This window comes from Sparus aurata, chromosome 19 (assembly GCF_900880675.1).
Source record: "Sparus aurata chromosome 19, fSpaAur1.1, whole genome shotgun sequence".
Taxonomy (NCBI): Eukaryota; Metazoa; Chordata; class Actinopteri; order Spariformes; family Sparidae; genus Sparus; species Sparus aurata.
In genome coordinates, this window is record NC_044205.1 from 24267220 (window position 1) to 24284081 (window position 16862).

Genomic DNA, 16862 nt, shown 5'->3' on the forward strand with positions numbered 1-16862 from the left:
ATATACTTTGACTCTGACTGTATTTAAAATATGCTCTATTGTTATAAATCTCCCACACAGGCTGTCAGTCACTGGTGGACAGAGTGTGTTCGTTTCTCTGCATTGTACCGGCGCGGAACGGAGAGGGGCGGGGTCGTGAGGGCGGTGCAAGAAAGAGAGAGAGACCTCGAGAGAGACAGAGAGGTTAGGGGAGAGAGAGTAAAAGAGAGAGGGAGGGAGGGGGGAGAGAGACGGTCCCCGGTTTGGAAAGCCGGTAATTAGTGACGTGCCTTCCCAAAGAGGAGAGCAGTCGCTGCTGGGAGAGCAGCCCGGTGGAAGATGAACCGGGGCTCCGTCACACCGCCGGGGCGATGAGGAGCAGAGGACGGACGACAGAGAGGCTTCTGCCGCAGAGGAAACCCACATAAAGCTGCTCTGACAAACAGCTCGACCGGCACTCACCACCCCACCCACCGTGACCACCCATCACACCAGGCTGAGTGTGTGTGTGTGTTGGGGGGACTTGATGCAGGGAGGAGCTGGACGCACGGACCACGAGCCGGCAGGAGAACATCTCGGTGTGAATGCGTCTCAGATGAGCTCCGTCATCACCGGGTCGCCCTCCCTCCCCCCCACTCCCCCTGTTTAGGTATGTACAGCCTGGCTTCAGTCAGCCACAGTGTGTCCTCAGTGCAACCTGTCCGAGTGCACAAACACAACTCCTGACTCGGTGCCGGAGCTTTTCTCTGCGTTTCTCTTTTTTTTTTTTTTTTTTCTCCGCTCCTCTGTTGCGCACAGAGCCATGCAGCCGGAGCGCAGCAGGGTTGTGGCTGTTAAATGTAAAGTAGGCTCTCAGTGTGCTCTGAGCGGAGAAGTGCTGCCTCATTAACAGATTTCTGTCTCTGCGCTCCTCCAGCGGATGAGAGAACCCGGGGCGAAGCGGCGCACCTGTGACCGGAGGAGGCTCGGATTCCTCCCCGGCTGGTGACCTCCTGCTCCGGGAGATAAAATCCTCCCCACGCCTCCAGCAGCCTGACACAGACGGCGCCCACCGATGCGTCCGGCGGCCCCTGATGCTCGGCAGTGCTCCGGGGCTTTCCGGTCGGTGGGAGAGGCTCGAGCCGCGGCCGCGCGCTAGGATGCTGCGCCAGGTGTTGCACGCGGGCCTGAGGACCTCCTTCCACGCGCTGGGCAGGTTCGTGGCGGGCCACCCGGTGTTCTTCGCCTCGGCGCCCGTGCTCCTCTCCATCCTGCTGGGGGCCAGCTTCAGCCGGTACCGCGTGGAGGAGGACGTGGAGAGCCTGCTGGCGCCCAAACACAGCCTGGCCAAGATCGAGGGCAACCTGGTGGACAGCCTGTTCCCCGTGAACCGCTCCAAACACGCGCTCTACTCAGACCTGCAGACACCGGGCCGCTACGGGCGCGTGATCGTCACCACGCGGAAGGGGAGCGTGCTGGACCCGGTTCACCTGGACACCATACTGAAGGTAGCACACGCGCATGAACACGTCTGAAAAGACAATGATAAAAGAGGAGGGATCAATAAAAAGTGTGGATACATTTTATATTTATTATCTTACATTTCTGGCTGTCATAAAGGGGCATTATGTAGTTTTTGAGGAGAAACTCAAACTTGAAATTTTAACATTTACAACATTAATGAGGTAATTATACAAACTCAAGTACATTTATATATTCCATAAGTGTATAAACGAGCTGTTTTCAGAGAAAAATAAGGTCTCAGAACACTTGTTTGAATAAAAACAAATTGTGCTATCCTTTATGCTCAGTTTCTTTATTCCGTTTATTCACTCATGAAAATTAAGAGAGTTTGACTATTAATTTGTCAATGAAGATAAAAATAACATACAAAGTGCACACATTTTGGTGAGGATGTTTGCTACTTTTTCTATAATACACAGTATACTTGAATATTTGACCATGGATAGAATGATCAACCAATCACCAGGGCCAGAATTGTCATTTTTCTGATTATTGGTAGCTACATAGCAAAAAAAAGTACGAAAACACTTCCTGTATCATCCCTTTAGAGCCCGACCGATATACTATATATTAGCTATATTAGCTACGATATATTATCGGTTGATATTAGTCTCTCCATGTCTAAAAATCTATGAATTTTAATGGGCTCTGACAAACAAAGTGGGATCAATAAAAAGTGCTTTAACCCTCATGCAACTGTTGATACATTTGATGATTTTCTAACTTTCACTGTTGGATGCTTTTGGCCATGTTTGTACTTCAGAGTTACCAAAATAAAAGCACCATCAGTATATTTCTCCTCCTCAGTTGGCCTCGCCTCAAGTGTTTGTGTGGAGCTGTGTTTATATCCTGCAGATGCTCCTTCAAATTCGGAGTGTCGCATTGATTTTTGTGCACCAAAACACAAAATAAAAATTCAGATATGTAACAGTCAAGTGAAACACTAAAATATCCGCAAGTAATTTTGAGTAGTCTACACGCAGACAGCCCAGTGAAAAAATAGCCTTCAACTAGGACAAATGCTCATAATAAGTGGCATAATTTATGGCTGTCTTGCAACCTCGGAGACTCAGATGGCACACATTTGTACACAGTGCTAGAATATTCGACGAGGCATACACTGATCACCAGAGCTCGTATTGGCAGTTTTCCGTGTAAAGAAAGTGAGAAAACAAGTCCTGGATCTGTCCAATTTTATAGCCCTACTGATATACAGTTAGCTGTACAGTTGGTCTCTGATAGTTATCGGCAAATACGTTGTCCAATATGTGCTGATAATAAACCTTATTTTTTTGATAATGCAGAAAAATATGTGTGGGTTTATTTGGAATGATTAGTTTGTTATTTCAGTGCACCGATGTAATTTGAGGCAGTTACGTTTATTGTTAAAATGTAAAATATCCCACCTCTGTTGCATATCTTCGATGGAAGTGTTTGATAACCACATTTAAGGGATCGATATCAGCCCCAAAAACCAAGTATCGGTCGAGCTCTCGTCCCTTCATCCGGATCCAGACAGGAAGTTAATGGGGTCTACTCTGGGCTTAGTGTCGTGGAAATAATTTCAGGAGTTTTTGTGTAATCCTGCTGACAAACAAACAAAACACAACCTCCTTGGCGAAGGTAAAAGATGAGGCTGTTTTAGCTCTAATGTAGCATTTATTATGTATGCATTCACCACTGTGTTATCTCACCCAATGTCCCGCCCACAACGCTATCTAATTAAATTGTAAATTGAGTAAATTGTAGTTACATTCTATCTCTTTACAGCCATTGATTTATTATTGTCAAATACAGTTGGTCCATTTTAAAAGATTTGATATGAGCATTAGGCCTTAATGGACCAGTAATAGGCCATTAATGGGAGTGCAGCAGCACTACAGTCCATCAGGGCAACTGTGACATGTCGTGTTTTAATTTCTCACAACGACAATGTAACTTGTCTTCTTCTAAAGTTTAGCATCAAATGACATTTCTAGTTGTCACATGTGACATTGCAAGTCACTGAGTTTTTCACAACGAAAGCCTTGTTTAGAAATTAAGGGTTTCTGTCCACTTAAACACAAGAGGGCTTTTAATTTGAAGCTGATACAGGAAGTATCGGTAACTGTTACAGGGCAAACAGGAGCAGGGAATCAAAACTAGCCTTCATACTGCAGACTACAAAAACTGCATTTAGTGCTGATAAGCTGCAGCATAACCTGAATCAACTCGATACTGATGAGAGTTTTTCTCTTGTGGACTTCAGTCTGTGTACATCATACCAAGACATAAGCACCTCGCCACATACGGAGCTGAGCTAATCGGCTATCTGCTATGTAGCCACATGCTGCTAGTTCAGTCGGTTGGCACAAAACCAGAAACCTTCCGGACCCTCATTTCGGGAGGTGGACACATCGGTCGATCCGTGTTTTTGACAATTTAGCTTCGGTGCCTTTTAAAGTCACAGCAAATACACCATAAATTGAGCTGCAATGCATCTGCAGAGTCGACTTAGAAAACAAATCAATTGAAACACATACACACACACACACACACACACACACACGGAGGTAAAGGTCAGTGTCTGCAGGCCAGAGCACATATGCAAACTGTCTTCCTCCTCCTTCTCAGTGATTGATAGTCATTGAGCAGAGCAACACCGTCGCATCTTAAATAACCCCGTCCAACTCTTTAGTTATGAGACAGAGCAGTTTAATTACAAAGTGGAGTTAGCTGCTGGAGCTCAGAGGCCTCCGTCTCTGTGTTGGTATTCCTAAACGGATTTATGAGTATTAGCTCGACACCCCTGGAGCAATCGGCCAAATGATTTCATGAAGTTCTGCGGTTGTAATCAGAGCTTGCTGACTAATACACTAGAAACACTCGGCTCTATAGTGTAGGCTTTTTGTGTGTTCACATAATGCGTCCATGCATGTGTGTGTTTGTTAAATATGGTTATTGTGACCCACTTAACATGTGTCCTCAGAGGACTGCCACCGTTGGAGACAGGCTGCTTCAGAGCTGTGCATCATTTACTGCGAAGAGGCTGCGAGACACGCGGTGGTGCATAAAGAGAGCTGTGAGAGGAAAAAAAAGAAAAAAAAAATCCCTGTTACATAATCTTACACTCCCAGCCTGCCTTGTCGACTTGTGCATCAGTCTGTGAGTTTCCTACGCTTCCCCAAATGTCATCGTACAACCCTGTGAGAATAGGTTTGAACCTGTTGCACGGGAGGACAATCGCAGCGATAGCCAGTATGAGACAGGAGTATCACAGTCACAGAGTTGTGAGTCACGCCCAATGATTTCATCCAATTTCAGTTAAAGGAAGCAGTAACTCTTCCTCTTCTATTATGGATATGATCCTTTTAGATGATTCATTGGTGTCTGTGCAGCTTTGTGAGTCAAAGGATGCTCTTTGATTCTGAAACAGAAATCAACCTTACCATCGACTCTGTTGTTCAGGGAGATGAGTTTTCTTGTTTGCCCCATCTTCACTGGAAATACCTTGGTGTAATGTCACTTAGTATCCAATCATCCAGAACAGTACACAACCGAGAACAACAGGGGCTCAGAAGTGCAAGATGAATCTTAAACTGCTTGGTTAAGTCGTGACTCTACGACTGCCAGTCTGCCAGACTGCAATATCTTATCGACTGTAGGGTGTGCTGTCAAGATAATTTGTACACATGTGCAGGGTCCCAAGAGGGTGAAGCGTCCTGACCATCAACTATCTTTTTCAGAATTGCTTGAAAAGATTGCCTACTAAGCATTGCCTTAATTGTCCGCAAGTATTTAACTGTTTCTCTCTCCGTGTATCTGTCTGCTCGGTTGACTTTCTTCATCACCTGTTTGTTTTATAAAGTTGCCAAAACACGTTTTTAGATTTCTTCACCCCAGATTCTGTTTTCACAGCAGCAGGTAAGCTGCATGTGGAGTGACGATTATCGTTAATTATGCAGCCCGTCAAAAACCCAATGTGCTACTGAGTTAGGTTGTATCAACCAGGTGCACTAATAAGCTTGTACGAAACAACAGCATACGTAAACTGGTAGTACCGGAGAACATCCCTCTCTCTCAGTAACCGGGCAGATTGTCCAGCAGACAAAAGATAAAATTAAAAAATTGTTAAAATGCCCAAGTGAAGTATATGTGTGGGAAACACAAATGTCTACATTTGAATGTCTAGTTCTTTGGTTTATGAAAAAAATACCTGCAAAACTAATAATATATTCCCATCAGCCTCAGCTCTACTTACCACTACTGTTATTAGCAAATCTGAAGATTTAAAAATGTAACCTGCAAAACATGCATGTTTAAATTGTCTTTGTGAGCATGTTAGCTGCTAGCATGACTTTAGACACTTAGTTTGGATAAAAGATTTCCACTGTGGAGTTAAAGTTAAATCCTCGATCCAAAATGTATAACTCCCAAATTCAGGTCGTATCACTAGACAAGAGCTGAATCTGATCAGTTAACGATCAGGAAGTGTTTATAGATGTAGTTATTCATCTAAACTCATGATGGGATTCGGATTGCAGGGGTGTGGATAGCTGCAGTTAATATAAAAGATTGTGACTTTAAAGTTAATTAAGTGATCTGAGGCACCTCGATAGGATATTTTAGTGTCTCACCAGGTAGTTGCAATAAATAATAATGACAGATTGGGATTTATTGGCAGTAAAAAGTGAGGAATTTGGGTAAACCTCATTACAAGACGGTGGAAGGAACGAACTTTGAAAACTCATTAATTTTCAGGTGACATTCCCCCCCCCCCACACACACACACACACACACACCCTCCCTCTCCGAAGTCAATGCAGTATTCGGAGGCACGAGAAAGCTCTGTCCATGATCACTGTGGCACAGACTGGCATCAGGCCTGTTGCTTAGTAACCAGCGCTGTGGATGCTGGCACTGTTGTCCTCTCTATCTCACACACACATACACACACACACACACACTCGCCCACATCTCCCTCTCTCTTATTCACGAGTACAGCTAGAAATTTGTAGCACACGAAGACAAATGAGCCGTGTTCACTGTCGTCCTGCAGTGAAAAACTTTGATGGAACTTTTTTTCTTGTGCTCTTGCCGCAGTTTGTTCATGCTTTCATCACTTTGTTATTAAAGTGTTTTTGATGAATAAATCATGACTTTATTTCAACTATCATCTGTGGCTAACTGTCTTCCGTGTTCGTGCGTGTTTTCTCGTCACGCAGCTCCACAGGCGTATCTACCAGATGCAGGTGACGGTTCCGGCCACGGGCCTCAACAGCTTCAACTACTCCTTCTCCTACCTCTGTCTCCCCGACGACAAGAACGTCTGCATCATCGATGACATCATCCGTGCCATGGAGGAGATCCAGTCAGCTCGCACATCCAACCGCTCCATCCCCATCCTGCGGTACCCAATCACGCAGCTGGCGGATGGGCGGCAGGCGTACATCGGCCACCAGCTGGGCGGCGTGCAGGGTTGGGGTCCCAGCGGGACGGTGCGAGGCCCTGGGACAGGAGCCAGGGGGGAAGGTGTACGTTCAGCCCGGGCGTTGCAGCTCACCTACTACCTCCAAGCCCGTGGCGGCCTGATGGATCGGGTTGCCAGTCAATGGGAGAACGCCTTCTGCACTGAGTTACAGCACTTTGCAGCGTTGCATCCTAAACTGGGGCTCTACCCGTCCACTTCCTCTTCTCTGAGGACAGACTTCCAGTTCTCCTCGGTGCTGGCGCATCGCCCCTTGTTGGCCAGCCTGGGGGTATGTGGGGTGCTGGCCATCCTCTGCTGCTCTATGAGGGACTGTGTGAGGTCTAAACCCTGGTTGGGACTGCTGGCTCTGCTGTCGATCACACTTTCAGGCCTCACTGCTGCTGGGATACTCAACCTGACCGGGACCACCTACAACTCCACATACCTGGGCATCCCTTTCGTCATGCTAGGTAGGTTTAACAACAAATACACAATATATACTCTTAATTCTATATATTCATGTGTTTATCTTCCATTTGTCTGATACTGGCCTCTTGGTTCAGAACATTTTTTGGATCTACACTCAAACTTGTTGAGTGCCTTGAGAACAAAAATCCAAAAACATTGGATCAAAGCTCAGACAAATCAAAGGAAAGTGCAGCTTACACATGCCAGGTTGCTGCAACGGTGAACATTGCCATTTCTTTCATATCACAGTGTTCACCGTCTGCTTTTTCAGTACCTGTGATGGGTTTTGCAGATGCCAGCCTCAGGCTGGAAGCCATTTCAAAGTAGACAGAACATCAAAATGAGTGACATGTGGCAGGGCATGAACCTGGTGTACTGAGAGAGAGAGGATGATGGTACGAACAATACATTTTGTGACTCAGGGCAGAAAGTTGATAAGAAATAAGACATTTTTGGGTTCTTGAAATGGAGTCTGGAACAAATTCAGAGCTGGAACCAGAAATGTTCACAGTAGAAGTAATGCAGTTACTTCGGTTACGAATGAGTGCAACATGCTGATCGTCTCTGGGAAGAGACAGTTAAAATGTGCGCCTGTATGCTCAGTTCTTGACATGGTAGGAATACACATCCTATGAATCATTAAAGTTGAAACAGAGAACACTTTACCCCCCTAGCATATCGAGATGTTAGTTAAAAATTCTAGGAGACAGCCGTAGACAAGCACAGATATTTGTTTCTTTTGTTATTGGCCTCCTCACAGCTCCTGGTTTGTTTTCTGGCTGCTAGCGGTAGCATTAACAAGATGGCTACCACTAGACTACCACTTTGACCTAGAAACCCTGATCTCAGCGCTATGATGAAGGCAGAGTAAAACAGCTGTTTGTATAATTAAGTAGAGAGGGTTTGTGACTCACTGATCTAGAGGAGAGAAGACCAGTTTTCGAGCGCTATCCATTGAGTGAATGGCTTTTGTTTTACCCAAGTGTGTATCACTCTCCCTCTTCCCTGTCTTTGTATCCTCCATCAGTGAGTTTCTTTTGCTTTTGCAGTGTCGAGTTTCTACAGTTATTCCAGCTGTTCAACGGTTACCTGGGGATAGCGACCGGGGAAAACAATGCCTCTTCTTGTTTTGGTTGCTTCCGTTCCTTCTCCGGGAAGAATCCCACTTGGTTGCAGACAGAAAAACACAGTGAAAGTGAGGCAGAAACCAAGCTAAACGCAAATGATGTCATTTTTATATAACCACAACACTATATTTTCCTCATTATAATATAAGCTTAAGCAAACAAAAGTTGAGTATTTTGACTTTAACAGTACCTCATAGCAGTTTTGCACTTGGGATGCACCAATCAGATTTTTTTTTCTTCCAATGACAAATCATATTCAGTACTGATCCACCACCGTTGCTCTCTTTTTCCTGAATCTAAAATAGTCACTGTCTACGCCACTGTGTGAAACCGTCTTCATTTTTTATGGAAGGCAACATTAGGCCAGGGATCACTGTGGCACCAGAATCTGAGTCAGCAGCCAACTGTGACTCAGTGAATGTAAATCACAGCAGAAAAACAGAATTTTATGAAGCAGTGAAGAAACTGTATTTACTGCGGATCGATCAGATCATGGCCTTAATAAGGTGAGTATTCTCCATCTATATGGGATTCAGACTTTGTTTAAAAGATTAAACATAACTCATGGAAATATTGCAGAGTTGACGTCACAGCACTTAGGACCAAAGTCCTCAAAGGGCCGGGCTGCAAATCTGCAGGGTCGACATTTTCAGTTAATTATCGGAAATAAAATACTTTAAAGGGATTGTAAGTCTTACACAGGCTGCAGTGGTGATAAACTTGCGGTAAATACTGGTATTTTTTTGATGATTGTGGTTTGGGTATAAACTTCTAAATCAAACCGTCTTTGCTCTTGAAATCACACAAGTTGTTTAAGCAAATCACTGTGAGTGCACCTGCAATCCTGATTATTCTGTAGCTTGAATCTGGAATAGAAATCATAAAATATGTATCTACCTTTTATTATTTACCAAGTTAAGTTGGTAATTTAGTTTGTTTGCACAATGATGAAATGAAGGAAAGGGTTTGAGAGCAAAAAAAATAAACCAAAATGCACAAAATAAGGATGAAAGTGATAGAATGAAATGAAATGCACGCCACATGTGTGAAGACGCTGCAGTTTATCTTGAGTAAATACTGTAGGATGTGCTGTACATGACCCCTCACGCACATGTAGAGTATACCATAATTACTCTGTGACGTGGAGGAGGAAAAGCTGCTGTTAGTCTTAAAATAACTGTAGAGAGAGCTAGAAGAGACGGGGGAATAGAGACAGAGAGGGGGCTCGATGAAATATCACTCCAAATGGGGATGGAGGGAAGGATTCTCTCAGCAGAAAACAAAGTTAAAGTGTAGTTAGAGGGAAGGAAGGGAGGCTGGCGGGGAGGATTTTTCAAAATCAAGTGGGCAGACAGAAGAAAGTGGGAGGAAGTGTGAGGAGAGAAGGAAGGATGTGGTTACACAGCAGAGAAAGAAGGAATATAGAGTACATATTCGTTTTGAAAAATGTGGTTTTGTACCAATATTTTGCATCTTTTCTCTTTCAGAATCAAATAAAAGAAGTGTTTTATAAACGGCATATCAACTTGCATGAGACAATGATGTGCTGATGGGAACAAAAAGCAAAAAAATTGCATCAAATTAACTAATTTCTGACTGGAAGTGTGTAAGTGGGTAAGTTTTCTCATAAAAGTATTCCATTTTAAGACAAGGGAACAAAGATGAGCTTAAATTCGTAAATGCACTTCATTCAAACTCAACATAAATCACAGTTTTTTTCCCACAATCACCTCTGGTTTGACCTTCCTCTTACTCCTCCTGTGTCCCTGCCTGATGGGACTTCTTGTCTCCGGAGGTAAATCGCCTCCATACCTCCATACTGTATCCCCCATCTTCAAACTGGTGTCGGTTCATTTTGGAGGATTTGTTTGGTTCTGTTGCCCACAGTGGAAACACTAACACAAGTTGATACAAGCCAGTCAGGGATAGGGCCACTAGCTACATGGCTAACAGAGATAACAAGCTAACAGCAGCTAGTAGCTAGCAGCAACGGATCAAGATAACTACCAGCTGTTAGCGGTTAATGTGGTGAAATGATGCCCTCTAAATATTAACCAGGGACCTTCGACAGGTGTTCTTACGTGATGCACTTAATAACTGTCCTGTAACATGTATCAGAGTTCTACCTATATTGTAAATGAAGAAACTATACCCACCATACTGTTTGTATTACAGTTTAAAGTGTCTGAAATCCATTTTGTGACACATCAGTATTATAGAGGGACTAAAAGCATTCTGGCAACAAGACTCATCTTTTATATATGGGTCTGTCCACATGTGTTTGAACCGGGATGTGTGTGTCTATTTGTGTGTGTGTGTGTGTGTGTGTGTGTGTGTGTGTGTGTGTGTGTGTCTGTGAGTGCACATTAGCCTGTCTCAAGCTCTGGTAAATATCAAAATCCTCGGGCAAGTGCTCTCTTTCTGCTCTCATCTTCTCTCTCCTCCACATTAACCTCTTTACCTCTTTCACTGTCTAATTCCCTCTCTTACACACACACAGACACACACAGACACACACAGACTCACACACACACACACACACACACAGCAGAATCACAGATCAGCAGACTTTCTCAGTTGCACCCACGCCTGAAGTGTCGGTACGTTGTGCCTCTGCTAAGGTGTTAAGCGTTACACCATGGTGAGGTCACTGGAGAGAGAGGATGGGGGGAAATTTGTGCCACCGGTGACTCACGGGCGCCATGGCAACCACAGGAGAGGAAACCATTAAAAACCATCTGCTGCACATGTACAGTATAAACATGTATGTGCAGGCACATGAGACTCAACTGGCGGTGCTCTCAGAGGACATTGATCGGAATTATTGAATCAAAAACATATTAAAACATTTATGTGATTACTGATGTTTTCAAGCTATGAATCTATCCAGGAAGGAGGCTTTGTCTGTATGCATTTGTGGGATTTTAACTTGTTCTATTCCCCAAATATTTTACATTTGTTTTAATCGATATCTGTATGAGAACTGGGCATAAGTTAAACTCTCATTATAATAGTTGATTAATCGTTTGAGTTATTCTTTAGGCAGAAAAAGTCAAACATTTGCTGGTTCCAGCCTCTTAAATGTAAGAATTTGCTGCCTATATTCGTCATTTATGACAGTAAGTGAAGAGTCTTGTTGGCAGGACAAAAAAAGCCATCTCGAGACATCACGTTATCCTCTGGGAAATTGTGTTGAGCATATTTCACTGTTTTTTTTATTGACATTCTGATGCCCTGCTGCTGCAGTGTTCCAATATCTCAACTCTGATTGTTAAAGTCACAAGAAAACTCCATTTCCATGGTGTGCTACATCCGTCATTTCACATATTTCCAGCCCAAACAGGATTGAGGTGTGAAGTTATGCAGAGAGACCAGTTCAAAGGCAGGCAGGCGGAGTTATTACACTTCTTGTGCAACGTTGTGTTTCTCCAAAATGAGTAAATCAAAGCCAAGCGGGGAGCAGTCAAAGCATTCTAGAGAAGTGTTGGTTAGAAATTAAGAAGCATTTCTGTTATTTCTTTAGAGGCTGCTGGAAACAGGCTGTTCAGTATAGATTCTCTGGTAGCGTGAGTGGTTTAAAGATCCAGTCTTAAGCCTCCTGAACTACTCACAGACTCATTGAGGCCGCCCAGATAATAGCAAACATCAGATCTGGATAATTACAGCAGTACTTTACAAACCCCAGACCACAACACCCAATGAATGAGGCACCCCGGAGTGTAAACTGTAAACATTCTTGCCCTTGAAGCTAACGTTAGCGAGCATAATACTGTTGATGGCGTCTCCCCTCTCATCCTGACTCCTTTAACATTTCTTTTTTTTATTCCTGAAACGCGTTACTGCAGCAAGTTGCTGCACCACACTGATGTCCATTTTGTTTACGTCTGTTTCCCCACGAGAGGAATCACATGTGCAGCTTCAGTCTCAAAGCCAGGAAGCCACACCCCCACTTTTGCACAAAGCGGCAGTATTCGCTGTTAATTCAAAAATGCATTAATATTAAATATGTAGCTTGTCCACATTACACCCAATCAGACACTGCATTTCCTTTGGTCCTCAGCAAGAAACCTGCCAGGTTTGAAATATATGGGATGAACGGTTCTTGAGATATTCGAATAACAGACAGACAGAAAGAGAATCCTTATAGTTGGATTGTAAAGTCAAAGAGATAACTGTTTTTGAGAAACTCTACATCTCACCATGCCTGATCTTTGTGACAGTACAGTTGAAAGGTATGCTATCAAGCAGTAAGTTTAGTGAAGCGTAGCTAAAGTTCAGTTAAGTTCAGTTCAGTGGCAGCTTCTCCCTAAAGAATAGAAATACATTGTTAAACTTCTTCAAACATGGAAGGCTGATCCAACAAACCAAACGTTGTGATTCAAAGTTCTCTTTGTTGAATTTTAATGATTGACGTATTATCCTCTGAACTTATTATGGTGAATTAGTTGTGTCTATGCAGACTAATATTAGCATTCATTAGCAGTCATGTCCCAGCTGTGTGGAGGGTTTTTGTGTGTGTTGGAAAAAGCTGCCTGCTGCTGTTGGAAACAAGGTTGGCGAGAGCCACCAGGGTGTAATCAAGTCATCCAAGGAAAAAGGAAATAGGTTATTTGGAAATTAGCTAGTTTCTATGTTTGGAGACTGAGCAAAATGCTAAATTTGTGGGCTGTAAAACCAAATCAGTGAGGTTTGAAGCAACGTCTTTTACATGTAGTCATTTAATCCGTTCTTGATGTAAACATATTGATTAGTTTAGCTTTAGGAGTCATTCGTTCTGGATAAATCGTTAAAATAACACAATCCCCTTTAACCGAACTATACTTGTAAGGTGTCATACCTGTTCCTGTCTCCCATCAGGTCACGGGCTCTTCGGCTCCTTCGAGATGCTGTCATCGTGGAGGCGAACGCGGGAGGACCAGCACGTGAAGGAGCGCGTGGCGAGCGTCTTCGAGGACGTCATGCTGCGTTTCTCCGGCTCCACCATGCTCCACCTGATGACCCTCGGCCTGGCCGCCTCGCCGCTCACCAACATGGAGGCTGTCCGGCTCTTCTGCCGCACCGCCGCCTTGGCTGTCACCATCAGCTACGTTTACATGCTGTCCTTCTACAGCTCCTGTCTGGTGTTCACCGGATACTTAGAGACCGGGTACAGGCACGGCTGCTTCTGCCGGAGAGTCCCAAAACCGGACCGGCTGGACTCTAAACCAGCCTGGTACAGGTGTCTGATGCACACTCGCTACCAGGACGAGACTCAGGTGACCAACCCGCCGCACGGGGTCGGGCACAGTCACGCTCACACACCGAATCCTAATTTAACTCACACACATGCGCACACGCACCCGCACACAGTGAACAACCCTGCTGTGCACGGACACAGCCATGTGGCCAACTCCACACACACACATCCACACCCACACCCACACACACATTCCCCGGCCAACATGGACCCCCATCCTCAGGACTCTCACCTTCTGCTGGGGTGTGTGAGGCGCTGCTACGGAGACTGGATCACTAACACCTACGTCAAACCCTTCGTGGTTCTGCTGTATCTGGTTTACATCTCGTTTGGACTGATGGGCTTCCTGCAGGTGAGGCAACAGTACAGTCATTTTCACGGATGTTGTTCTCACGGACGTCTTGTGTTTTTATTTTATGTTTAGCATCTTCTACCAAGCATTCAGATGGAGAAAAGACAAGTGCAACTGCTAAAATGGAACAATGTGAAAAAGGGATGCAGACTGATAAAGACCGTAATGTTCAGTTCAACTTCTGACTGATATGTTTCTGTTGTCGACAGGTCTCCCAGGGTTCAGACCCCAGTGCACTGGTTGCCATGGATACAGCTAACAGTACTGTACACCCGTGCCCAGCAGCGTTACTTCAGCTCGTACTCCCCCTGTCATTGGATTTTACATCTATGAGAGCGCCCCCTACTGGAATTCCTCTGTGCAGCGGGACTTGCTGGAATACGCCAAAGGCTTCCAGCGAATCAGCTGGCTGGAAGCTTACCTGAACTACCTGTCAGACCGCAACCAGTCCACCAGCCAGCCGCGGGAAAACTTCACCCACACGCTTCGTCACTCCTTCCTCCGCGAGCCGCAGTTCGCTCACTTCGCCGATGACATCATATTTGCGGAGCGCGGTCAGGGCGAAGAGCCCGACGTGGCGGCGTCCCGAATCTTCCTGGTGGCCAAGACGACAGAGAACAAGCGCGAGGAGATGTCAGTGCTGCTGGACACGCTGCGACGCCTGTCACTGACCTCCCGCGTCCGCTTCCTGATCTTCAACCCCTCCTTCGTCTACCTGGACCGCTACGCTGCAGCGGTCAGCTCCCCCCTCAGACACTCACTGCTGGCGGTGCTCTTCCTGTTAGGTCTGTCCTCGCTGGCCGTCGTGGAGCCGCTGGTCTCCGTGTGGCTGGGCCTCACCCTGCTCTCCGTCCAGTTCGGGGTGCTGGGCTTCATGACCTTGTGGGGTGTGGAGCTGGACTGCATGTCTGTGTTGTGTCTGATCTCAGCCTTGGGGCACTCGGCAGACTGCAGCGGCCCCCTCCTCTGCGGTTTCGCCTCGGGTCGGGGCGACAGCAGGACTCGCTGGGTGAGGGTGGCGCTGGAGAGACACGGGGTCCCCTCTCTACAGACGCTCATCTGCTACAGCGCCGCTCTGGTGCCTGTCGGCTCTGTGCGCTCCAACCTCACACGCACACTGTTTCGCTGCCTCACCCTCACGGCCGGATGCTCGGCTCTGCACACGCTCGCGTTCCTGCCCACCCTCCTCACCTTCCTGCCTCCCTCCAAGAGCCGGGGACACCGGCCGGATGGAGAGGGGCAGAGGCAGGAGGTGGAGTGTGTTGAAATGAATGACAGCACTCGAGTGGTCGACCAGATAACTACCGTCTGAGCGTTTGTGATGGGATGTTGTCTGAGCAGCTGCTATGAATCCTGCAGGCAAGAGCGCATATACTTGAGAGAGAAAGATAGGGTGCGATACAGAGATCGAAGCTCAAGAGGAAACAGATTCAGCCAAGTACAGAGAGTGGGAGGATACTGAAGACAAGAACAGAGAAAGATCAGCAGAGGTCAAGCCTGTATGTGACGTCACCACAGAGGAAAAAAGTGCCACATTTTTCACCAAAACTTGCTTTAGATCTGATCACATTGTTTGGCTACTGCTATTTGTTCGCCATATCAAGTTGCACAAATACAGCTACAATGACATGAGGCAATCATCTGTATGACCTGAAGTATTTCTACTTTAATGCTGGACAAATAAAGTCAATTAAAGAAAACATGCTCAGAATTGGTTCTGGCTATGATGCAGGTTTTGCATTAATAATCATTTTTGAAACATCGGAGAGAAAAAAAAGAGTGGTTTTAGGATAATAATAATGGCTCCAACCTTTTCAGAGCGCTCTGTCTTTGAAGTAAAAGCTATGCATTTAAGGTAATGTCACATCAAACACTGAAGTGGCTGTGTAATACTTTGACATTGGGGTCATGGATCAAACAATGGAAACAACACATTTCATTCCTTTAGAAAATGTTAAACTGTTGCTAATAAGTCACAGTTGTTGCTGTATAAAATGGTCGGTCCATTTAAATTTGAAACATGTCTCACCTGCCACTGATGCCTCACATGCAAATGGTTGTGGTGTTTTCAGCCCAGATTAGTGGAAGTGAATGGGTTTTTGTGGTTTTCATGCAACACTGTCCTACTTTGGGACTCTTTTTACTGATTACCCATAATGACTTCCCTCTTGTGTCCCAGTGCTAATGATGCTTACTGTATGGGCTGAGGTAACCGACTGGCATCATTTTCTCACTCCTCTTCCGCCTCATATTTTGTCTAATCTGTCCAAATTTGATTCAATCCAGCCCTTACAGACACAGTATGTTCTTTATGTTGCAACTTCCAGTTTGGCATGTGTTCTGGTGAGCCTTAGGCACAAAAACCACATGGTTATTAGGAAAAGTTCATGTTTTGGCTTACCTGGTTCTGTTGGCACAAACATGGCTGGAAATATACCCAATATTCGGAGCCAATCAACTCAAAATCACCACTAAAACAGATGGAAAGTGGAATTGGATGGAAAGTGGCTGTCTTGAACAGTGATCTCTCGCTAGGCAGCTGTCTTCCCTTGCTGTTAATGATCGGAAACATTAGCACAGATGTTTGAATGCATCTCAATCATTGGTCTCTCGCTTGGCAGCCATCTCACCTGGCACTAATGTTTAAACATTGTCTTGAAAAGCCATCCCACGCTTGGCAGCCGTCTGGCTAGCACTACTATTTTAACAGCATATCAAACAGTAATCTCTCGCTCGGCAGCTGTCTTG

The 16862-nt window shown here is 45.2% G+C and overlaps 1 protein-coding gene across 1 annotated transcript; it reads left to right on the forward strand.

Moving 5' to 3' along the window:
* Positions 1-719: 719 nt before the first annotated feature.
* Positions 720-15828, forward strand: ptchd1 (patched domain containing 1). The gene is given in 6 exon segments (XM_030399080.1): positions 720-1466; positions 6687-7401; positions 13384-14114; positions 14324-14371; positions 14373-14420; positions 14422-15828. Coding segments are annotated over 6 exon segments (2961 nt in total). The 5' UTR covers positions 720-1052; the 3' UTR covers positions 15427-15828.
* The last annotated feature ends 1034 nt before the right edge of the window (positions 15829-16862 follow it).